Source organism: Brassica oleracea, chromosome C8 (genome assembly GCF_000695525.1).
Source record: "Brassica oleracea var. oleracea cultivar TO1000 chromosome C8, BOL, whole genome shotgun sequence".
NCBI classification, from domain to species: domain Eukaryota; kingdom Viridiplantae; phylum Streptophyta; class Magnoliopsida; order Brassicales; family Brassicaceae; genus Brassica; species Brassica oleracea.
Window position 1 is genome coordinate 32,045,924 of NC_027755.1, and position 25,443 is coordinate 32,071,366.

The 25,443-nt window shown below is 32.3% G+C and overlaps 3 protein-coding genes across 9 annotated transcripts; 2 read left to right on the forward strand and 1 right to left on the reverse strand.

Moving 5' to 3' along the window:
• The first annotated feature begins 1,815 nt into the window (after positions 1 to 1,815).
• Positions 1,816 to 3,982, forward strand: LOC106309910 (phosphatidate cytidylyltransferase, mitochondrial-like). Of its 7 annotated transcripts, none has more exons than XM_013747060.1 (10): positions 1,816 to 2,139; positions 2,206 to 2,266; positions 2,366 to 2,409; positions 2,482 to 2,550; positions 2,619 to 2,711; positions 2,781 to 2,885; positions 2,956 to 3,033; positions 3,167 to 3,286; positions 3,375 to 3,480; positions 3,553 to 3,982. In XM_013747060.1, the coding sequence occupies exons 1-10, from the start codon at positions 2,032 to 2,034 to the stop codon at positions 3,741 to 3,743; spliced, it is 975 nt and encodes a 324-aa protein (XP_013602514.1). In that variant the 5' UTR covers positions 1,816 to 2,031; the 3' UTR covers positions 3,744 to 3,982. The 7 variants fall into 7 exon arrangements, with proteins under 7 accessions (XP_013602514.1, XP_013602513.1, XP_013602516.1 ...); XM_013747059.1 differs by having other exon boundaries at positions 2,206 to 2,262; positions 2,347 to 2,409; positions 2,622 to 2,711; XM_013747062.1 differs by having other exon boundaries at positions 2,263 to 2,266; positions 2,622 to 2,711.
• Positions 3,983 to 19,322: 15,340 nt separating this feature from the next.
• Positions 19,323 to 20,642, forward strand: LOC106309990 (DNA-directed RNA polymerases II, IV and V subunit 8B). Its single transcript, XM_013747177.1, has 5 exons — positions 19,323 to 19,412; positions 19,572 to 19,650; positions 19,942 to 20,099; positions 20,210 to 20,301; positions 20,385 to 20,642. Exons 2-5 carry the CDS (start codon positions 19,572 to 19,574, stop codon positions 20,494 to 20,496), a joined length of 441 nt encoding a protein of 146 aa, XP_013602631.1. The 5' UTR covers positions 19,323 to 19,412; the 3' UTR covers positions 20,497 to 20,642.
• Positions 20,643 to 22,617: 1,975 nt separating this feature from the next.
• LOC106307971 (diphthamide biosynthesis protein 2) lies at positions 22,618 to 25,340 on the reverse strand. The gene is made up of 10 exons (XM_013745074.1): positions 25,155 to 25,340; positions 24,844 to 25,049; positions 24,661 to 24,769; positions 24,254 to 24,578; positions 24,072 to 24,141; positions 23,928 to 23,995; positions 23,738 to 23,853; positions 23,433 to 23,539; positions 23,200 to 23,351; positions 22,618 to 23,112 (listed from the first exon to the last, which is right to left on the reverse strand). The coding sequence occupies exons 1-10, from the start codon at positions 25,239 to 25,241 to the stop codon at positions 22,877 to 22,879; spliced, it is 1,476 nt and encodes a 491-aa protein (XP_013600528.1). The 5' UTR covers positions 25,242 to 25,340; the 3' UTR covers positions 22,618 to 22,876.
• Between the last annotated feature and the right edge of the window lie 103 nt (positions 25,341 to 25,443).

Genomic DNA, 25,443 nt, shown 5'->3' on the forward strand with positions numbered 1-25,443 from the left:
GTTATTGGTAAGTGAATTCTCATGAACTTTGAAAATTTTGAGATCTCATTGTTATTTGTTCTTGGATTTCAAAAGTCTTAGAATCCATTGTTATTGGTTTAAGAATATTCAAAATCTATTCAAACCTCTTGTTATTCAAATTTTTTAGTTATTATTGATTCTTTAATTCTAACTAAACCTACTATTATCGAAAGATGAATTATATTTATTTTTACTCTTAAGACTCAACTTTCAAAATATCATATGTATGCATGTGATTTTCAAAATCCATGTGATAAAAAAACTAGAAAATAAAATAATTATTCTTACCAAATATCTATTGCACTTTAAATCCAACTTATATGTCTAAAACTATAATTCATTACATTAATATACTTTTACATTTTTAAATATATAATTATTTTTATAATTATTATCATTTTTAAATATAAATATTAATAATTACATCTATAAATATTAACAGTTTTTAATATAAAAAGTTCGAATTTGAAAACATATAATCCGAAATTATAAAAGAATTTTTTTTTACTTATATATCTATAGAGAAAAGAATAAAATAGTCTTTTGCCCTTTTAATAACATTTTTGGTCATTTTTCTCTTTCAATGTTTTTTTGTGACAAGAACTTAAAAATTGACATTTCAGAAAATTGTCCAATTTTGTATATATCACTATTATTTTCATTTTAATTTAAAAGAAAAATAAATAATCATGCTATATGATTTAGAAAATAAATCAATTATATATTTAGTTTACAAAAAGAATGATAGAAAAGAGGTAATACAGAATCATGAAAATTTATACTAGTTTAAAAAAATTATGATCAAATTTTATAAGTCGATGTATATAAATTTTCACAATCTACATAACTTTTGAAAATCTATCAATTCTTAAAATTCACAAACTCTACACAAATTCATCTTCCAATAATCTTGTAAAGTTTAATTAATTTGAGTTGTCAAAAGAAATTAGGAATTATACACATTTTGTATTTAAAAAAAAACGATCTTTTGGGCCTGAACTAAAGAAAAAAAAGACTTCGCTTGGGGGCAAAGAAGAAAGCTTTTTTTTGTCTTTGGATTTGAATGGCGTTAGTTAGTTGTTCGTATTCGCTCTACGCCGCCTTCCTTCAGTCGCTTGCAGGTATAGTTTCTTCACTTGTCGTCTCAGATCAACAATCAGTTTCGCGTTCTTCTTCCTCTTGTTTGATTTTATATCTCTTTTTCCTAAGGGTTTTGATCTCATAGCACAATTTATTGATAAACCTATAGTTTCGTATGGTACAGAACCACCTTTGCTTAATTGAAATCATGATCTCGAATGTCTAGAACCACTTGTGAAAATAGCTTAATTTGCTTTCTCACATCTTACCCTTTTTTTTTTTTGTTGTGTGAGCCAAATTAGTAGTTAAAAATTGTAGAATGATTGTACAAGTAATGACCGGTTCATCGAATTGGGAAGAATATATCCCTGTTGGGAAATTCGCTAGGCGTAACGCGTGCGGTCGGATAGGACCTAGTGCCGAATCAATTAATCGGGGATTATACTAGATTAATCGGAGATTTGTGTTTGGTTATATATGACATATTTGAAAATTGATAAAAGAAGGATGGCTTGGTCTGGTGGTTAAAGTGTTTCTCACCTAATTCAGGAACCTGGCTTCGAAGCTCAGATTTTTTTTAAAAACTTTATTTTGTTATTTTCTTAATGTGGGGGTAGAATCGTCATTTACGTTTCCTCTTCTTCCTTAGGTTTTTTTTGTTTTTTTGGTTTCTCTGCAACTATATATAATACGCGACAGCTGACTGATTTTTGATGGCCTTTAGAGCAATTTTCTTCGTTTATCTTGATGTTTTTTTGCCCCAAACTTGATAGATCTTAAGTAGATTATTCGATTTACGGATTGAAATAAGTAAAATATTTAGTTTTTTTTTATTTTTTAAATCCGATTATTTGAGCGTGGACCTGCAGATCGCCAAGGTTGCTCAACGAAACAGATTAGTTTACCATCTCTGGTGAATTTAGTTTGGAAATGGAAACTAGTCAAAGAGATGAGCTAGCTAGCTTCTTAACTGTTCTTCCCCCTGTGGATTTCTGTTGTGTTTACGGTTCAACGCTGCACCCAAATAACCAAGATAAGGTATTTTTAATTTAATATCCTGTGTGATTAGAGAGCATTTCCACTTTCTGATTGATTGACATGCAGTCTAAAATGGTGGACTACATCCTTGGCGTTTCTGATCCCATGCAATGGCACTCTCAGGTGAGTGAGTCTCTCTACTCAAGAAACACTTTCAGTAGATAGATTATAGGCTGGCGGATTTTTAACTATTGTTTGTGAATCAAGAATCTGAAAATGAATTCAGATCACTATGCTTCATGGATGGTTCACCTTGGTGGAGCTAGGCTGGTATGCTTTCTCACACATACTCTTCCGTTGCTTTTTAAGTAAACAATGAATGAACACACACTCTTTTCACAGATTACGCAAGTTGCAGATAAAGTAGGTGTTGGAGTTCACTTCAACCCATTTGTCAGTTGGAACGACAGGGTAAAGAACCTCCTGTAGCATTCTAGTTTTGTTGTCTATTTCATTTGAAGCCATTTTTTTACTTGCAGAAGCTCAAGTATGGGGTTGTTCGGATGAATGACCTAGTACAGGACATTCTGGACTGGAACAGATTCTACTTGAGTGGCCGTTTACAAAAACCCGTATGTCATTTGCTTGGTCTTCTCACCGTGCAAGGATTGTAATAGGGAAGTATTGCCTCTTGGTTGCAGGTTCATTTGCTTGTTGATAATCTGGACATACAAGACGTCAACTCTGTTAATAAGAGAGCCGCAGTATCTGCAGCCCTTCTTCTCTTGCCTTCAAAATTCACCGAGGTTTAAGAGTTTTTTTTCAGTGCTCAAATCAAGTTTTATGAGGCTCTACACTAACACAACTCTTATGCAGGAAGATCTATACGCCAAAATATGCAGCCTTTCTTACATGGGAGACTTGCGAATGCTTTTTGCAGAGGACACTAATAAAGTGAGAGAAAACCTTGTCCTGTTCACATTTGTCATAACATGTGTTAATATAACTTGTGGATAATTGTTCTCATAACTTGTTCCGGATGAACAGATTTCTGATCCATTAGTTCAATCAATCTCCTGTCTTTTAGGTGAACAAGATTGTAAAGGGGCAGTTTGATCTTTTCCAGTCAATGTATAAGCCTTTTCTTGAAGAGTGCGAGACCAAAAACTTACTGAGATTCTCATCTGCTGAAACTAATTTAGTTCAGGTACACACAGTTCAGAGCTATATACATATATGGTTGGCTCAGTCTTGAGATTCTGTCAGTCATTGTTCTGATACCAACTTGTGGACAGGACTCTAGCCTTTCATCATCACGCTCACTGGTCTCTTCTCTTCCTGCATCAGTAAGAAGCCAAATGAGGAAGTTACTTGGGGAAAAGAAAACCTTGAGTGAGACCGGTATCAACTCTGCTCTCTCTAGTTATACAAAACGAAATGGAGGGATAGTAATTGATGGTTGAAATGGTACAGGTAGAGTTTCAAGGGAAGTTTGTATAGGTTCAAGAGAAGAAGCTGCGAAATGTATGGAGAAGGTAATGAAGCGAAGGGTAATGGTTTCAAGCGCAAGACAGGCTGTGTCTGGCTTCTTGGCTGCTGGTGCTATTAATGCAACTGTGTATCTTTCACAGAAAATGCGCAAAGCTTGGAATTCTCGGTCATGAAAGAGTTTTAGATCAACTTTTAGTTGAAGAAAGTAGATCTTGCCACTGTTAGTTGATCATTCTTTCTTCTTTCTTTCTTTCTTTCTTTTTCTAAGTACCAACTCTTCTTTTTGTGTTGATGGTTATGTCTTCTGATGTCATAGATGAGAGAAATATAGAAGCAAACACATCTATCTTTTTATCATTTTTATGTTCTTACTTGCTACTCGCACAAAAGAAATGAAGCCCGTCTATAGCTACAACTATACAATTAGTTAGTTCAATCAATCTCTTCGTTATTTTGTTTTTTTTTTTTGTGGTTCAATAAGAGTTGCAACATGTTCGTTATTTTCAAATCTGTGGGCTTCTTCTTAAGATATGTTTGAAGTTTTAGAAAAAAAAGTTTATTGGTCATTAGATTTATCTAGTCTCGATATATTGACTTATAGTCTCGAGATATTGACTATAAGTTGATTTAGGAAGAATGCCTTAAATTAAAAGGGTTTGAAATTAAGACTTCTTGAATCAACCATTCTACATTTGCATGTATCGTAGTGTGTGTGTTCTCGCAATTTTTAGTTCATGAGTTTTGCCCAAAATGCATTCAGTCGTCAAAGACCTTAAAAATTTGCAGCTGTTTTTCTCAGCTCTTCACCTGCCAAATATAGCTAAGTATCTCTTCTAGTGGAGGAAAAAAACTGTTTGCTTGCTTAGGACTAAGTCAGGCGTTATACTGATCTTGTAACAGGTGATACTTCAAAATATTATAAGAATGACATTAGTTAAGATGCATGGTATACTTTCTTAAAGCCAATGTTCAATCATAAGCACTACTACAAGATCTTTCATATACATATTAAGTATCACAACCCTTCATATATATAAACTTTCTTATAACCAAAGTTCACTACAAGAACTTTTATATACATATTATCATAACCCTTTAGATATACATGTGGCAATCACAATTAATGATTCGATTATATATTCCTATGTGCATATGATTCAAAAACCAATATACTTAAACCAATTCAAGATTATATACATTGGATCTAAATCATGATTTAATTTGATTACATAACAATTAACTTCACTGGTATTTATAATTGGCTGACAAAAAAAAAACATACCAATTAACTTTAAAGACATATATATTCAGCTGCTTGTGTTATGATTTGATTTATATGATTTGGGATACTCGCTAGTTTGAAGAACTTCATCCCTAGCCTATGGCATGATCAATGTAGATAATGAAAAGGATTAGAAGAGCTGTACACTTTAGACCTTACCTTGAAGACAAAGTAAGAAAGGTTTGAAGCTCATGCGAAGGCTGGAGATTACACTAGAAGGTCCTAAAGATAGAAAGAAGCGGTTAAAGACCAAAAAGGCGATCAAAAGAAATGTGTACAAGATTAATTTTGGAGTCAAGAACATTTTAATCGAAATTTTCTTTTCCAATAAACTTTTTGATACATGTATTTCAGTTTGCCTCGTTATATATCGTTTGGAATTTTCAGGGTTTTTTTTTTCTTAGATGAATTTTTCAGGTTATACAACGAATATTATGTTGGTTTATGTTTCACTATACCATCTTAAGTTAATATGGATTGTTGGTATGGATTGTGATTTATGCTGATCTAATTTTGTAACTAGTGTAGCTCTCTCAGTCAAAAAACTGGTTAGTAGGATTAGTTTCTTTCCATAATTTGTTCTTTTTTTTTTTGTTGCAGTGAAATTAGGAAGGGATCAATGGTAGGCTTGGTAACGAAGTATTCAAGCATTTGGGTATCCGATCAGGCTCAAAAATTGAAATCATGAAATCAAAATAAAAATAAAACTCATCTTTTTAAGAATGTGCAAGGAAATTATTTGTATGAAAAATATTGTATGTATAGTGTAAGGAAATAAAACTCATCGTTTCAAATTTTTTTTTTTGGTAAAAATGTTAAGTATTATTACCGATTTTCAGTTTGAGACAAAGTTTACACAGTACACAAGTAGCGGAATTGCATAATTAAATCTAAACAGAAGAACCTAAAGCGATTATAGAACCGTAGGAAAGAACAAGAGAGAGGGATTAGAACCAGACAACACCGAAGCAAGGATGGACCAGAGGAGAAGGCGTAGACGTAGTGAAAAAACCAGTTGCCGCGAGCTACCGGAGAGAAAGACGCCCTCACACCTTGAAACACACGGTTCCTACAGCTTCTGATCGACCCACATGCCACAACCCCCACAAAGAATCACATCTCGAACTCGCTTGCCCACCCAAGAGGAACCACACCGGCAGCACGAGGAATGAACAACAACCGGCGATGCCGTCGTTTGGAGAAGGAAGACTGAAGATTGCTGCTTCTAACCCTCCAACCCGGGACCGTATACACCTATTTAACCAAGCACCCATATAGAGCACCGAGACAGGAAGAACACACCCCTTCCGGAGAAGCGCCACCAAAGCACCCCCTATCCTTTCAAATATTCATATTTCAAAAACAAACAAACACGTAGATTTCATTTGGCCCCGTGACTAGTTGAAGGTTGACACTTTTAATCGTACTTTTGCTTCTTTATTGTCGTTTTTACTACGGGGACCAATTTTTACGTTTCCGTACGATGGTTTTCGAATCTAAACCCATGTGCTCTAGAACTTACCTCAACAATACTATTTTAACTGTTTGAATCTCTGTTCTAAAAATCAGTTGACTTGTTGAATGGGATTTGATTGAAGATAATTACAAGATATATTGGTATATAGATTATTTATTCTTATGGCTCAAAAAAATTCACAGAAATGATTCGGAAATTAGTCATTTAGTTTTACAATTATTTTAAATTCTCTGATTTTTATTGTAGCAACATAACTTTATATGATCACACAACTAAAACTCAGTATTATAAAATATCAAATATAAAATTTTGGTCACATCAAAACAGAAAATTTTATATGAAAGAAAACTAAATATAGGATAAGTAAAATAGTAAGTCTCTAAATGGTAAATAAAAATATATAAATATATGTAAACAAAATTGTTATTACTAACTACAGTGCAATGCAGTTTCATGTATTATCATTTGAAGCATAAATAGTAACAAAACAAATATATTGACTGCAACTAACTATCAATATGTAGCTGGTTGATCTGTACTTATACGATAGAGAAATGTAGGTTTTCTTTCTGAATATAGATTAAAAATATATAAAAAAAGACATGCCATCCGTTTCAATTTAAATGTCAAATTTATTTTCACATATATTAATTTCACTATTGAAATTTTATAGCATTTATTATTTTTCTTAATTTAATTTGGAACAAAAAAGATAATTTTAATAAAAATATTGTATAGAAATACCGTTGTTTTATAACAAAAAAAAATTACTTTAAAAATACAATTTATTTGAAATGGAGACATATTTCAAACCAACGTAATAATCCATATTTTTATTATTAAATAAGCCAAACCGACAGCTATTTTATCCATTATTCCAAACCATACAACAAAATGTTAAAACACAAACACATAATTAAATATTCTGATTCATAATAGTTAAATATTCAGTTTTCCATTATTTAAATATTGAAAAAATATATAATTTATTTGTTGTATAATTTAGTTTGGCGCAAAAGAGATAAATTAATACAAAACAATATTGAAAATATATTGATTTTTAGAACGGAATTTTTTCTCTAAAATGAAAAAATGATATTTAATTTTAAACGGAAAGAATATATAGCAAACCCAGGTCTGGGTTCGAATCTCAGACGACGCAATTTCTACACCAAAAGGTCTAGGTTCCAATTCTGAGAGAAGTAGAATTATTCAGAAATTTAGAAAAAAAAATTTACAAGAGATCTTCGGCATGCATGGCACAAAGAATACTGTCAAGAATGAATATTATAGTGGTTTAGGGTGATGTAATCAGACGTGAATCCTCATAATCCAGTATAATCATCAGTTGTAATATCGTTTATTTAATATAGTTTGTAGTAACGTAATTAACCAGACAAAAAAAAATATATAGCAAACCAACTTATAGTCAACAAATTTATTATTAAATAAGCCAGACCAACGGCTATTTAATCCACACCATACAACGAAACATTAAAACACACATGCACATAGAGAAATTCAAACACAAAGATCAATGAAACTTCAACTGATTGAACATATTTCCCCCGAGCAGCACAAGCCTAGGGTTAAGCTGGGCAACGGTAACAATTACAAACTCCTGATTCACATTGGCCGCGGAGATAATTTCGAACACTGCAAGCACTGTTGCAAATAATCGTTCCAAACCCTTGCATGCAGGTCCCTGCGGGTATTCCGTTGCTTAGAACTTCTCCCTCGCATTGAGATTTTCCTTTCGGTATCCCTGATTAGAAATGCACATATATGTATAGATATAAATATATTTTTAAATCATGTATTGATAAAACATATTTTGCAAAGTTTTGAAAATTGAATTATTTTGTTTACTTCATATATTATTAGTTTATATTTTTTTTTGGTAAAAATTATTAGTTTATATTAGGGCTTATCGGCTGAATAGCTATATTTTAGTATAAAATTAAGTGGGTAACACTGATTTTGACATAATTAAATGTTAAGATTTTTTGGTCATATTCTCTCCGGTCCTACCCCTTCACGTAACAAGTTGTCAGTTACAATTTCTAAAGTAAACGACGTAGTTGTTTTTTGTGGTACATAATTAACGCATATGATGTAAGAGAATGATGCGACATGAGTGGATAATAATTGTACGCGTTACATAACTTCTGTTAACTTAACAGACAAAGAAATTATATGAATTACTATTCTATATGGTAAAATAGTATATATCACGAAATAAACTGAACTCTATCAAATAAGAACTAAATCATATATGGAAATGTAAACCTTAATACAATTTAAACTATTCCAAATAAAAGGTCAAGAGCAACCGAAAACTATTCCAAATAAAAAAAAGAGGAACCATCCACGTATATCTTACATACATATGCACGAGTGTTCTGTTCCATATCACCTAGGTAGTATAAGATTATAACTCTACTTATAATCCCTAAATACTAAACATACCCTAACCACAATTCTTAGATACTAAACATTATCTCAATCTCACCCAACCCCTAAATACTAAACCCTAAAATCTAATCAGTAAACCCTAAAAACAAATACCAACCATAAACTCAAATATAAACCCAAAAACCATATAGAATGGAACAAAATAAATAGCATAGTACATATTGGTAAAATTATGAAATGTATATGATTGCATGAAAGAAGTTAACGTCGACCATAACCATACTTCTCCACCTTCTAAATACTAAACCCTAAAATCTAATCAGTAAACCCTAAAAACAAATACCAACCATAAACTCAAATATAAACCCAAAAACCATATAGAATGGAACAAAATAAATAGCATAGTACATATTGGTAAAATTATGAAATGTATATGATTGCATGAAAGAAGTTAACGTCGACCATAACCATACTTCTCCACCTTCTAAATACTAAACCCTAAACTCTAATCACTAAACTCTTACTCAAATATAAACCCTAAACCTAAATATAAATCATTTAACCCAAATAGAATGAAATAAAATAAATAACATAGTACCTATCGGTGAGATTATGAAATATATATGATTGCAAGGAAGAAGTTAATGCCGACCCAAAACCATACTCCCTCACTTTCTAAATAGTAAACCCTAAACTTAAATCACTAAACCCTGATCCAAAGATAAACCACCCAAATATCAAAATTTAAAAAGTACTTAAAATTGTGTCATATTAAATTATTTATGTAATATTAAAGAAACATTATATGAATATCATTCGACTCAATATCACATTGTATTCTGTTTTATCTGATGCCATAATAAATTCTATTTCATTTGCGTTTAATATACTATTTTATCTTTACAAAATCATATACACATCAATATAAAATATGGAAAGGTCAATACATTCAATATTGTTTGTCATTCACAAAAATAAAAAATAAGTGTATATGACGACATCAGTGGAGATAGTACATGCAACCGCATCGGAGAAAATATTTTTGTTGTTGATTCACTAGATAGAAGAGAAGAACATACGGTCATAGAATTATGAGAAGAGGGACAATTGCGGTATAATCGAATACAATAGTTTCGATTGCATAGATGGAGGTGATCGCCACTGAAAAAGTCATGTCATTCGCCACACGAGTCTTCAAAACTCTATTATTCGCCACAATCTTTCACCATCAACAGAGACAATTTCATCAACAATTCCATAAATCACAGAACATCACATTAAATTATGATTATTAATTATGTGGTGATGTCAACATACATTATTTTTAAACTGAAAACCACTTCTATAACATATACTATACTATTAACATAATAATTACTATACTATGTAGGCAGATATATGTACTACTCCATTTATATACAACACAGTCACCCATTACAATATAGTTTATATATTATGGAAATAGACATACTTTATTTACTTATATATAGTATATTTTATTTACAAATTCACACAAACAAAGTAATAGAGGTTGACATAGTTATCTTCATCGGGTCTATTCCATGTATATACACAGTCAACTATATTGTCAGGCAAATGGAATACAAACACCATTTTCTTATAAATAGAAAATCCCAAACTTTAGGTTTTTTTTACTTTACAATATTAGATTCCGACGTACAATGAATGGAAAGTCAGAGAATTTAAGAGTAGTAAAACAACTTACATAATAGGCAATGTGATTTTGTTTTACCGTCGTTACGGTGCCGTCTTACTCACGCTTTTTGTCACCTACCGAGCCTTCGATAATGGTCTTCTTCTCCACAAACTCACCAAGAATGTAATCGGTGGCGTCTTAATCGCTCAAATATGAAGATGAATCTATTGATCTTTCCATATTTTACCATTTGCTTTGTTAGCTATGTGAGAGTAAATAAAGATCACGTCTTTTTTTTAGAATCACTAGTTCTTAATTTAGATTATAATTTTTTGCAGGTTTTTCCGGTTGAATGAAAGGGTAGGATGACAATATTATAGAAAAAACACACTATGGATCGTTATATTAGGGAAATTGGCTACTTCATAAATTATGCTTTTTTTTTCTTGGTTATACAGACATATTTCCCTTTATATTACCTGTGGAGATCAATAGAAAGATCATCAAAAGAGTATCGCCATCTTGTTTCTTTCTCTTTTCTTTTGTTCTGCTACTTTAAATTTGACTTATTTTCTACTTAGTCTCCACATTTACATGACAATACTGGGTTCTATTTATACTGAAAAGCCTTACTTTTTATTAGGTTTGATGGATGATGATATACTAAATGATGGCCACTAACTGAAACGTGGACACACATTCAAGATGTGTACAACCATTAGAGTATGATTATCGGTAATTTAGGTTTTAGGTTTCTTAATTTTTTTTTCTTTTTGTCTGATTAAAAAAAAAAATTAATCGCAGACCGCCACGTGTCAGTGGAATCTGCGAACACTACAAGAACTCAAGTAAAGTAGACTATTGTTTGGTGACTTCTGTCACCGGTTTTTGTGTGTGTTCGCGTGTGTCTGTTTTCTTCATATGTTTTTTATGTGTTTAGGAGTATGTATTGGTTTAAGCCTTCAAAGTGTATGTTAATTAATGTTGATGTATATTTGACAAACAAAGGCATGCGTACAACTCATTAGAAAATATATTTTCTTTTTGCTGTCAAGTGCTGTCAAGTGAAATGTGGAACCCTAAATCTTTTCCTCAGTTGGTAGTTTGGTACAAACCTAGCAAATTATATATGATTGTATAATGAAAATACAAAAAGTTAGTGCAAAAGATATTTCATGCATGAGAAAACAAAAAAAAAAAGAAAACAAAAGATATTTGCTTTTAGGGTTTTTTTTTCTTTTACAAAAAAAAAAGAAAACAAAAACCCTAAATGCAAATGCAAGTCTAGCCTGCGTAAGATTCAGTAGACTTTTGTTTTGGAAAAAAATATTTCAGTTCTTCGTCTGAGTGGTATTTCAAATGTGAACAATTATTATTTTTTTGTTGAAATGAAATTTGACATTTGAAACAAAAAAAATATGTATTTGGTATATCAAATAATAACAAGCAACTTCATGAACCATTGATCTACCATGTATTTGGTGATGTTTTTTTGTCTAGAGGTTGCAAAGCAGAGATGCATTCATTTTCCCTATATCTACATTTTGATTGACATTTCGAGTTTGTTTTCCATTGTTGAAAATATTAATGCGAACAACCATCTATGCGTGAAGAAGTGAAACACTACGCACTAAAATATGGAATAAACCCACGGGCTCGGTGCTCTTACATCTTTTGTAGGAAATTTGCGGAGTAAGAAGATCAGAGAAGAAGAAAAGCGGTACGAAGAAGAATGTAAGCTTAAATGTTCTCCATCAATACATCTCTGGGAGCTTAAAGGATACTGCAAAGAGCCTTGGTGGTGAGAATTAGTGTTCACTGCTTGTTTCCCTTGCAAACTATATATTACTTTAGATGCTTTTTTCCGACTACACAAAAAACGGATATGCAGATAACATGGAATCACGAGGTGGCTATGTCGCAATTTTTTCTTTTTTCATGGAATCACGAGGTGGCCATCTCGCAAAATTAATTAAAGTGAATAGGTCACTAAGAAAAATACAGACGGCGCTGGACTCTGTTCAAGGTGTAGAAGGAGGACTGAATTGTTTGACTCGGTACATGGGAGTTCGTAGCAGTTGGTCCTTTTATACAACAGTTTGGTACTCAAAAGAGTCTGCCTTCTTATATCATGAAGATGCATTTGTAAGAAGCCAGTGTAATATGGATGAAGATGCATTGAAAGTTAAGTCTTATGAAGGTTGCCAGATCAAGTTGGAGGAGGGTATTGAAACAAACCAAGCACGACCTGAAGGTAAGAAGGATAAAGACCTTTGTGTTTGTAGGTTCTTGAGCTCTCTAGCACTTGCAAATGATGGGAACAATACAAGAACCGAATGTATTAATGCTATTGCTGGCCGAAGCCATCAATTTCCAGCAGCATGTCAGATTCATCAAATGGTTCATGAGCGACTGTGGTTGGAAATTTACTTCCATGGAACAAGATCCGAACCAAACGTTCAGAACTCATAGCAATAGTGGCGAGAGCGGAGGCGGATCATTATAATTGACTGTAAAAGCCACTTATATAGACGACACTATACGTTTTAAGCTTGATCTATATGTTGTTGTTGGGTGTTATCAGCTCTACAAAAAAAAGTTGCTAAACGTTTCAAGCTGCAAGAGTGTGCATTTCAGTTGAAATATATACTTGGATGATGAAGAAGAACGGGTGATGTTAGTCACAAATTCTGATCTCCATGAATGCTTAGAGATATTAAACGGCATGAGAAAAAATACGCTGAAATTTTTGGTCCGTGATAACATATGGGTACCTCGGAGCAGGTCTAATATATATATATCATATATGTATCATAACCACTTTTTTTTGGGGCTAAAAATGTTAATATCATAAATGAACATGAAAGGTTAGAGAGTTGCATCCTATACAAATGATTTCCTGGCAAGGGGATCGTCGATAAAAAGTGTGTAGAACTAACTTTATATCAGAACGACGGGATGGCAATATCCAACCTCTTGCATTGCAAGCAGTAGACACTGTGGCGTGGGATATATATAAAACAAGATCCAACCTATATCATAACCACTTTCATATATATAAAACAAATTATCTAATGTTCAGTTTGGTCTGGCATTAGTTACTCATATATATTTTATTAAATTAGAAACATAACTAGTTGATATATATAGGTTTAGTCCAACATATTTTATAATGCATGTAAATGATTATCTTAATAAATACTCCAATCAACATATTTTATAACCTCTACGTTAACTAAACCCAAAATTCGCGGGACCCACTTCTTCTTTCTGAAATATGAGAGAAAGTTGCTTCTTCCTCTTTCAATCCGTCTGTAAATTATAGTTTTACTTTTTGTTTCTGTTTTAGTAGTAACTCTTTGCTATGATGCTATCTTGATTCAAATACTAAAGTGTTCTGATTTTCATCAGTTTTTCTTTTACCAAACAAAATCAGAAATTTTTGGTTCCTTTTCCTTGACTTTGTGATCTAAGATTATCGGACTTGGAGCATTTACACTTTTATTGGGAGATTCATTTGGTTTTGATTAACAAGAAGTGGATTAGTTTGGGATGAGGTGATGTCGAGTTTCGTTGAAGAAAGGGTTAAACCGTTAAAAGTATGAATCTTAACAGAGAAAGCTTAAGTTTATAAGCTTTGTGAAGGTGATTGAAAGTTGAAATTGGAAGTTGTCGTCAGATCAAAACGGTGACAGCTGAGAAGACGATTTTAATCGCCGTGCGGCCGGTGCCCCTCTCTATTCATTCCATACACGTGCACTGAATATTAATTCACATAAAAGTAATTAAATAATTTAATTTTAGATTTTAGTTTCAATTTTAATTTCTTATCTGACTAATTTAAAAAAACAAATTAAAAATTAAGATAATAAATAATTAAATAAAATTATTATAATGTAAAACTAAAACCAAAATATTAAGATTGTATATAACAAATTAATGAAATTATCAATAATGAAAATAAATTAATATTAATCTAAACCACATGAAATAATTTTGGTTCTCTATATCATAATTCTCTCTAATGATATAGTAAAAGTTTCCTTAAGATCTAGATTAGCACAAATCAAATTTATTTATTGTTATCTATTCTATTAAATTAGGAATATTACCATTTGATATAGGTTTTACTCCAACTTAAAAATATAAATGCATCTAAAATATAACCGCATAGCATAAAATATAACTGCATCTAAAAAAACATAACCACCTTCTTGCTAAAAAAAAGAATGTAACCACTTTCCATAACCACTTAAACTCATATTTTATGGGCTACGTATATGGCAAAAAACAACAAATATCAAACTCCAATTTGGTACCTAATTATATGGCTAATATACTAAATTTAAATTTATGATCTACAAGTATATTTTTGGAAGTAAATTTAAGATTACTAAAACTATTTAAGTTGATATTATTATTGAAGTATTGTTTATAAAAAATATATACTTACGAAGAAACCAGTTACATGAAAAGATCTTATGATAGTTAATATGGGACCTCACCATCCATCCATGCATGGTGTTCTTCGCTTAATTGTTACTCTACCGGTGAGAATGACGAGTTTTAAATAGGTTATTCGATTAAAAAATTATTAAATGTGATTTTACTTAAAGTTAGTGAAGAACATATTTACCTATATATATATATATACTTAACAGAATATATAAAAAATTATTTTTATAAAACATTATTCAAAAAAAAATCTTCGGTTTTTGGTGCGGGTTGAATTTGATATTGGTTTTCGGATATAACACTTTAAGAACCGTTCGAATATATATGTCATGTCTAATAGAATATGAGACTTTGATTTTTGAGTCAATTCCGAGTCGGATTTTTTTTTGGTACGATATATTCTTGATTACTTATATTAGGTAACTAATAAGAAAATATAATATGTTGCAAACTTTAGAAATAAAATTTAAAAATAATTTTTGATATGCATATGGCACAAGTGTATAGTTATTCAACTTGACATATTTAATAGAGTTACCAAATATTATAGTATTAAATTAATATTAAACACAAATATGATTGCAAAAATAACACAAATATAAAAATTAAATTTCTCAAAAATGTAAAACAAAAAAATATATACGCCCTTTGAAAGTACAAGCCAGAATCAAGTAGAAAGATAAAAGATGTGTGCAGTGGAGTTAAAGATGTATATAACCATATAAATATTGCATTTTGGCTTCAAACAAGTAGTAGAAGTAGATGTTTTTTGTTTAAAATATAGATATATATTATGGTTTGGTGTCTTTACTTTGTTAGATATGATTTCAAATCTATTTTTATATATTTTTCAGAAACGAAGAATTTTAAAATATAAATGCATTTTGAACCAATGTGTGAATTTATAATAGAGAAGTGTTTTTTTTTTCTTCCTAAACTGATATTAAAATAATAATAATAATAATAATAATAATAATAATAATAATAATATACTTCAAACCAACTTAATATAGTCTACATTTTTCATTGACAAATAAGCCAAATAGGCGGCTATTTATTCAATTATTCCTCTCTTTTTTTGTTCACCACACAACAAAACATTTAAACACACACGATGCCAAAAAAAAAACATTGAATCACACTCTAAAAATTCAAACACATCAACTGATCGACATATATTTTTTTCCCACGCAGCACAAGCCGTAGGTTTAAGCTGTGCAATCGTAACAGGTACAAACTTTTCTTATGCCAGTAGAGTTACATTCGCCACGGAAAAATCTTTCACCCTTGGTGCAAGCATGTTTGCAAAGAATTCGTCTCGCTTTGTTTTCCCACGCATTGAGCATTTCTTTTTCAGTCAAATTCACAAGAGATCAAACTTGAATTTTAAGTGAAAATTAAAATTTTAAGTTGAAAAATTATATCTTACGATCTAAAAAAGACACATTAAACCACATAACTTGAAATTCTTGAAGTTACTTAACATTTTTAAAAATTAAAAACATACTTTGAACATATTTAACACTCTTGAAAATCTAACATAGAAGATTTCTTAAGAAGTCTTCTTGGATTAGCTAGAAACATTAGTAAACATAAATATTTAAAATCTCATAATTATCGCCAAATAAGTTATGATAGTCATCCAGAAACTCCAATATTGACTAATACACCTGAATTAATAAAAAAATATTAAAATGTTATTTATTAAACATGGATGTGATCAGTTTTGCAATTGCAAATTTACGACTTCTTAAGTGTTAGACCACTCATGTGGTGTTTTGTTGGCCCGGCCACCAAGGCGAGAGGAAGACTATTGCACCTGACTGCAACCTTTTTTTTCAGTTAAGCATGTAAAAATAGATCCATTGTAAAAAAATAATCTAATTAAGAGCAAAATTAGATATTAAAGCAATATTTTTTATGGTTTGTTTACTGCTTTTGTGAATAAATAATTTACAATTTTTGAAATTTGTATTTTATACTCATAGAAACCTTTTATTTAAAGAAATTTTCCTTTTATTATAAACGATTCTTCTAAACCTAAAAAAATGCAGTATCGCAATTTTTCTTTATTCCAATGCATTTGTCTGATGTCAATTTTGATAAAGAGTGTATTCGTCTAATGATATTTACTGTTTACTAGTGAAACGAGATTTAAATCACATATAATATCAACACACAATTATAAGATTGTAAATGATGGAAAGACAAGGATTATAAGCAAATCAACTTGTAATCCACATTTTAATTGTAAAAGATGAAAAGACATATGTAATATTAATTTGTCTTATGGTTTGTTTACTGATCTTGTGAATAAATAATTTTCCAAACCACACAACAAAATAAAGGTAATAATATCCTTTAAAACAAAGGTAATATAATTTTTCAAACCAAATAAGCAAAACGAACGGCTATATAACCGATTATTCCAAACCTCACAACAAAACATTAAAACACACACACACACACATAGAGAAATTCAAACACAGATCAATATAAGTTCAACAACTGATCGAGCAGATTTTTTCTCCAAGCAGCACAAACCGTAGGGTTAACTAGGTGGGCAATGGTAACAATTACAAATTGTTCTTGCGTCCTGAGTTTCACATTCGCCGCGGAAATATTCTTCAGTAATGCAAGCATTGTTGCAAACAGTGCTTCCAATCTGTAGACTGCAGATCCCTGGGGGTGATGTGAAGCTTCGTTCTCCCATACATTGAGCTTCTCCTTTCGGTATCCCTGATTAATAATGCACATATATGTATATATAAATACATTTTTAATTACATCATGTATTGATAAAAGAATTTGATAAAAACATATTTTACAAAGTTTAGAAAATTAAATTATTTTGTTTGGTTCATATATTATAGTTTACATTACCTGTAGAAATCAATAGAAAAATCATCAAAAGAGTAAAGATGCACAAACTCTTCGCCATTTTGTCTCTTTCTCTTTTCTTACTTCTGCTACTTTGAAGTTGACTTGTTTTATTCTTGTCTGCACAAATTTACATGTGAATACTAGGTTCTATTTATACTGAAAATCCTTTGAATTTTTATTAGGTTTGAGGGATAATGATAACGATGAATAGTATTAAATGCTGGCCACTAACTAAAACGTGCACACATTTAAGCCTTCAAGGTGTGTACAACCTTTAGCTGTTAAGCAGTTCCTATTTAAATATCATTTGATTGTCAACTTTGTTTTCGCGTCTTTGTTTTCTTAATATGTGTTGTGTATTTAGGAGTATATATTTATTTAGACCGCCAAAGTGTATACATAATTAATTAATGTTGATGTTGATAAACAAAGGCCTGCACACAACTTATTAAAAATCCATTTTCTTTAAGCTGTCAAGTGAAACATGCAACCTAATATATTTTCATTAATATTGGTACAAATCTAGCAAAACTATATCATCTTCACAAACATAAACGTTTGTGCAAAAGGTACTTCATGAATAATTAAGAATACAGAAACCCTAAAAGCGATGTAAGTCTAGCTTGACTAAGATTCATTAGACTCGTCTTGTTTTGCTAAGGAAAATATCTCAGTTGCACCTTTGTTGACATAATATATTTGACATAAAGAAAACATGTATTTTTTTTTACTTTAGAAAACATGTATTTTTTTTAACTTTAGAAAACATGTATTTGGTCGATCATACAGTAACAAGCACCTTCATGAACCAGTGATCTTCCATATATTTAGGGGAGGTGCAAATAAATGATTTATCAAAATTTTCTACAACCAGGCAAATTCCATGCCACAAATTCGAAATAAAAATAAATAACTTGGTGAAAAGTCTTGTGTAAATATACATATTTCGAATTAAGGACATAGTCCTCGTAGTATGGTGGTAAGCAATCCTGCATTGGTGGAGCTTTGTTGGAGTTCTTTTCCCTAGAGTTATAGCAGATATGTGAGGTTGCATAGCTGAGGTAGAGATATTCACATTACAGATCACAAAAGAATGAAGATGCATTTGTTTCACCTTTATATCTATACATTATTGACATCTCAGGTTCTTTTTCCTTGGTTGAAAACGTTAATACGAACTAGTACCATTAACGCGTTAAGAAGTGATCACCTACGCACTTAAGATATTGAAAAAAACCTACGCGTTGAGGTTTGAACATGATTATGGTACTTGGCGCAGTTTCTCGACTGATAAGAAAAGTTGCAAAGAAAAATAAAAATCATCCCATTGCATTTTTATGTAACAGATATTTTAAATTCGTGGTTGTTATTAATTACAAAACTTATTTCCACATTCACATGGCCAATTAGCATGTGAAAAAAAAAGATTTTATAAATAAACGAAACTACAGGAAACATATGAAACAAACATAAAATACAGGGAATCAGGAGAAGTATAAACAAAAGTTTGGGGAGTTTATGTAATAAATAAAACAATAAGACACATATGTAAATAAACAAAACTTCAGTGAATATATGTAAAGAAAAAAAACACTCTTTAGTTTCGCTTCTTTGCGCCTCCATAGAACTTTTCTCACTGCGATTCCTCTCCGCGTCTCGAGCCTCCGGAACAGGTGAAAAAATTTCGTATTTTTCAGTCTTCTTTTCTCTAAAGGGACTTCGAGTATTCGATTTATCCAGATGATTAGCTCTTCTTCGTTAGTCTAATAGGGTTGGTTTTTTATCGAGGAGTTAAAGAGTTGTTTAGGGTTTTGAAGTTACCGTCTTTGCAGATGGCGAGCAGTATAATCATGTTCGAGGATATCTTCGTGGTCGATAAGCTAGACCCTGATGGCAAAAAGTTCGATAAAGGTACATACTTCTTTTTTTTTTTTTTTAACTTAAGTCACTAGAAGCTTAAGTCGATGTTAGTTACTTCTTGTCTGTTTAGTTTCTGCTATTGAATTCATAGCTTCTTCTGTTTGCTTTAGAGTCTTGGATAAGTTAAAAATTGTAGTTACTGTGAAAAAAAAAAAAAACTGAACTTTAGAAGCTTTTTTGTCTCCCATCTGTAAGTTTGGTTCTGTCTTAATATTGAGAGGCTTGCTCATAGGAAACGGCACAATGGTTGATTGTGTCTGTGTGTGTGTTATGTGGTTTCAGTTACGCGTATTGAAGCAACTAGCCACAACTTGGACATGTTTATGCATTTGGATGTTAACACAGAGGTTTATCCGATGGCTGTTGGTGATAAGTTCACACTTGCTATGGCTCCTACTCTTAATCTCGATGGAACCCCTGATACCGGTTATTTTACCCCGGTAATAAAAGTCTTCTGCTTTTTATACACTTTCTATGTTGTGTGTAAATAACAGACTCTTGTTTGTTTGAATCTTGAAGATATAATCTTCTTCATATCGATGTATTACAGGGAGCAAAGAAAACACTTGCTGATAAGTACGAATACGTTATGCACGGGAAGCTTTACAAGATCACTGAGCGTGACGGCCAAACTCCAAAAGCGTAAGAATCCTACAAACTCATAAACTTTCAAAATCAATGTTTGCACAGAGAGATCTAAACTGTTTTTGGTTTCTTGTCCCCAGAGAGATGTATGTTTCTTTCGGTGGCCTCCTAATGTTGCTTCGTGGAGATCCAGCTCACATTTCTCACTTTGAACTCGACCAGAGGCTCTTCCTTCTCATGAGGAAGCTCTGAGATTCCCATTTTTGGCTTAGACCAAGATTTATCTTATGTTCAACTTTGCTTTTGATGTTATGCTCACGAAGCAGCTCTTGTCCCTACTGTTTTAACATCCTCCTGGCACAAGTTAACTATTGCAATTGAAATATTTTCGTAACTAAGCTTTAAAAAAGTTTCTTGCTTGATTCCAATAGCTCTCTGGAGAAAACAGACGCAAGCAATTTTATGTTTTGCTCCTTTTCTGACATACTTGTGAACATCAAAGAACATGAATCCAACACAACTCAAAATTGTTCGGTCATGCCTGATCAAACCAAGTAGAAACAGGAATGTTTCTTTGTGATCTAGTGAACTTCTTGGAGTTGCTACTCGTGCTTATATCCTGACGCTTTGATACTTCTCCAAGTAAGAAAGGCTCGGGAGAAGTATTGTCGCTGTTTATCTCCATAAGCACGGTTCATGAAGTACTCAGGTCCTGATTTTGCAGCGGTTGGTATAGCGAGTTGGTTTGATCCGTCTCTCATCGGTCTTCTCCGCATTATCATAGGCCTGAGCATTTTACCATAACCCAAAAATCCAAAACGGAACCAGCCCAAAAATACCTGATCCGGAATCGAACCGAAAATTTACAAGTACCTAATTGAATCTAAAAAGTTCCTCTAGCTGAAAAAGCCGGAACCAAAAAGAACCGATCCGAACAAAACATTAAAACAAACATATAGTTAAATATTCAGGTTAACAAAACTAGTTAAAGATTAAGTTTTGCCATTATTTAATTATTCAGAAATACTATAGTACTAGGTAATAATCTGCGCCTTACGCGAAATGTGATTATTAGTTTCGTTATTTTTTAATAAGGAGACATTAATTTGTTTAATCTGGATATCGGTTCGGTTTTAGGTTGTTTTTTGGTTTTTAATCTCCTAAAATATAACTATCATTTTAAATCAATATTTATTTGGTTTGTTTGGTTAAAATGTTTGATTTTTTTTTGTTTTTTTCCTGTGATAATCAAAAATTACTATTATTTGTTTGTTTTCATGTTATGAATCTTAGATAGTCGTGATGTCGAACCAATAGTTTCATATTATAGTTTATAAATGGATAATAGTTTTTAAAAAAATATATTAAGACAAATCATTTTACTACAATTTGATCGATAGTGAAAGAAGCATTAAAAAGAAATATTTTAACTTCCAAAAAATTAGATATTTCAGTTGTGGTAAATACTTAGTTATAAGGTGTCGTCCACGTCAATGTGCACATGTATGTGTATGTAAAAGTATATAAAGATGATTGATAAATATATAAAGATATTGTTAATTAATATTTTGACATTTTTTTTTCAAAATAATACATGAAAAATAAAATTTATAAAATGAAATTATTTAAAATTCTTTAAATATATGTATATATATATATACACATATAACGGATCAAATTGGATATTTGTTCATATAAATATTGATATTTGTGATTTGCTTTTTTTACGGATATTGCATTTTAGTATTTGATTTGCTTCGTAGAGTAACGGATATCCTGATTTTTCGGTTCGAATCAAAACGGAAAACGAATCGAATCAAAATTTATGAATAATTTGTCGAGCTCTATTCGTAAACATTAAAAATAACGTAAAGAAGAACCGTGCATGTGAGTTTTATATTAAAAAAATGTAAAGTACATAGTGTGAACATATTTATATATATTTTGGCTAAAAAGCTCTCTACATGTGACATGTGTATTTTAGTGTGAACATATTTATTAGAGCATCTCCAAAAAAAGTTTCCACTAAAATGGACACATTTATGCTCTAACTGGTAACCACAAAAGGAATAAAAGGAATAAGAAAAAAAGAATAAAATAGAAGGAAAATTCATTACTCTCCTAATTTGTCAAGGAACAATAGTAGTCTTTTATTCCTTAAATTTTAAGGAATGTTAAGGAATCAGAAGTAACAAATATTCCTTGTAAATGGTAAAAATTATAAGGAATTAGCTATTCCCACTCATTCCCTTGGTCACCATGAGCCTTGGCTTAATCAAACTCTCGGTTTATTCATAAAGTACCTTTTGCAAGCTATTATCTTTGCTTTTGATGTTATATGCTTTACGGAGCAGCTCTTGTTGCACCAAATCATGTTGTCCGTACTGTTTTTAACATCCTCTTGCACAATTTAACTATTGCAATTGAAATATGCTCTAAGCTTCAAAATATTACTTTGCTTGAGACCAACAGCTCTCTGGAGAAAACAGACACAAGCAATGTTACCTTTTACTCCTTTTCTGACATACGTAAGAGCATCAAACAAAATGAATCCAACAAAACTCAAAATTGTCCGGTCAGGCTCTTGATCAAATCAAAGGATCAAGCAGAGGAATGTTTCTTCTTGGAGTTGTTACTCGTGCTTGTACCCGGATGCCTTGCCACTTCTCCCTACTAAGAATGGCTCCGGCGTAGTATTGTCGCTGTTTATCTCAAGACCACGGTAAGCACGGTTGAGGAAATACTCAGGTCCTGATTTTGCAGCGGTTTGTTTCGCCAGTTGGTTATGATCTTTGCCTCTCAATTGCAATGCTTTCTCTGCAGCTTGTACCAACGCCATTGTCTCTTCCTCACCATTCTCAGCTTCATCTGCAGCAAAGTAACCAACTATTTTGTCAAACTTGTGAGAGATCAAAAATGAAGTTTTGGCTGATTGGGAAAATGTATGATACCTACCGTTTGTATTGTGATCTTCTACGTAACCACCCTGAAAGAAAGAGAAGCGTGGCTCCTCCTCTGACCCGTTCTCTGCTTCTGATTCTGGTTTCGAAGAGTTGATAATCACATCTTGGAAATGCATTAGGTATGCACCTGTCCATTCACTCCCTCTGCAAGAACACAGAAACCCAAAACACATTGATTAAGGAACATCAAAAGCTAAAAGAGCTTCAATAGTTTTCTCTCTGTACCTGCTAAAAGCAAGATTGGCTTCAAATGGAGTGATGACAGGTGCCATGAACTCTTTGCTATCTAGAAGAGCCGTTTGGGCGCATGAGATGTAAATGAAAACATCGCACTAAGAAAAGAAAAAAAAACAGAACACATTAAGACAACTAATCATCTGACCGATGTTTCAAGAAATAGTTAGGTGCTAGTTAGGCGCTTTATATAGGATTACCGATTTACCTAATCTAGACCGATTTTTAGAGCACAGCATTTGATATATCTCACTTTGGTTGTTAAAAGTTGAGTGACAAGACACTAGTTAACTTACCTCAGGGAAGTTTGCAAGTTTGGCAGGGTTAGGCCGTCCCATGGCAAGAATGTAAGATTTTTTTCCAGCAGCAGATATGAGTGCTTGCATATGGTGAATCATGTGAAGGTAACCAGCTGCATTTCAATGCATTACACATCGATTAACTCATCAATCACACATGTAGAAATTGAGTTGTTAAAGAACTTACCAACACCAAGAGTCCCCACCAAGATGCCTATAATATTCGCATCCTTAGCTTTCTCCACCAAGTAATATCTGCAAACACATCACTTTCAATGAGGAGTAGAAATGTAAGCCAATAGAGATGTCTGCTTGAAACAAGTGATCATACCGTCGTTTAAGTATCCTTCTCTGTTGAGTAAACTCAGTGACCAAAGAACCTTCCTCAGCATCATATCTGACTAAGATAAACAAAACAAAACATACCGAGAAAACTGTCAAAAGCAGGCAGTGGAAATGTTGGTGAAACAAGAGACAATATAGATCAAAGAGGATAAAGCCATTTATATATACCTACGTCACAACCATTGAAGGTGAGTACTACATTAGCAAAAGCTGAATTGTCAGAACCGATCCAGAAAAGCAAATAGTCCTCGATTTTGCTTCCTTCTGGTAAGTCCCAAGTCAACCCTCCTAATCTGTAGTTTCTAGATGAGGACAAGCTATCTTCCCCAGATGGTACTGGATGCTCCATGGATTCTCTAGGATCCTTGGATGGAGTAATGAATGAACACAAGACATTGGCTACAGAGAATTTCAACTGAGACTCGGGCTTCGATAATCTTAACTCTTCTTGAATAGATGGAATCACATGAGCGTATTCTAGTCCATAAAGAATCTGAAACCAATCCAAACAAAGAGAGAGAGTAAAACACACATAACCCTTTATATCATCATAGACATAAACTAGGTTCACATACCATAACAGGCTTATCGCTCTTAGACGTGTGATCTAGCAAATGCTTTACACAGCTCGAGACTTTTATCGAAGCTTTCCCGAAAACAAAGAATGCTGGAAGAACCGATGTCCTGCAAGAACAGTGTTGTTTTATTACAGCAATGAGACAAACCGAAAAGAGTGTTGTTTTATTATGGTGACTCACGGGCTTAGACATGTTTGTCCGTAGTGGACAACACATTGAGAATCAATATGCAAAGCTCCAACTTCATCAACGCAGCAGCTACCGTAAGTCGTGTCCGCCATAACAAAGAACCTAACTTCTCTGTCATTTTCAGAATTCATCTCCTTAAGTTTGCTCTTAAGAGCACGCACGACCTTAGTTGATTCCTTCAACAATTCATCTGGGAACTATCACAGAAGCGAAAGAGTTGAGCTTTATCAATACCCAAATACACTAAAGTAACACTCTTAATTGGATAAGAGCGAAGTCAAATTCAGAAGAGTTTTGGTTACCTGTAAAGCTATTCTGGTGAAGCTTTTGCTGATTATGAACTCTACCGTCCGGTTAATTTCGTACCTTGATTCAAATTCCATCTCCATTTGATTAATCTCAGAAAGTTTTCAACTTTTTCCGGCCGAGTAGCTTAAAATCGGGGTGGGGGGGAGATGAACAAAAGCTCAGGCGAGTGGCGGCTGAAGACGACGAATGATAATTGTTGAAACGGCGCCGGTTTAGGTTAAGCCATTTATAGGGAGAAATCATCCCGGTTTAGCTAACATTTATCACGGTTAACAAGAATTA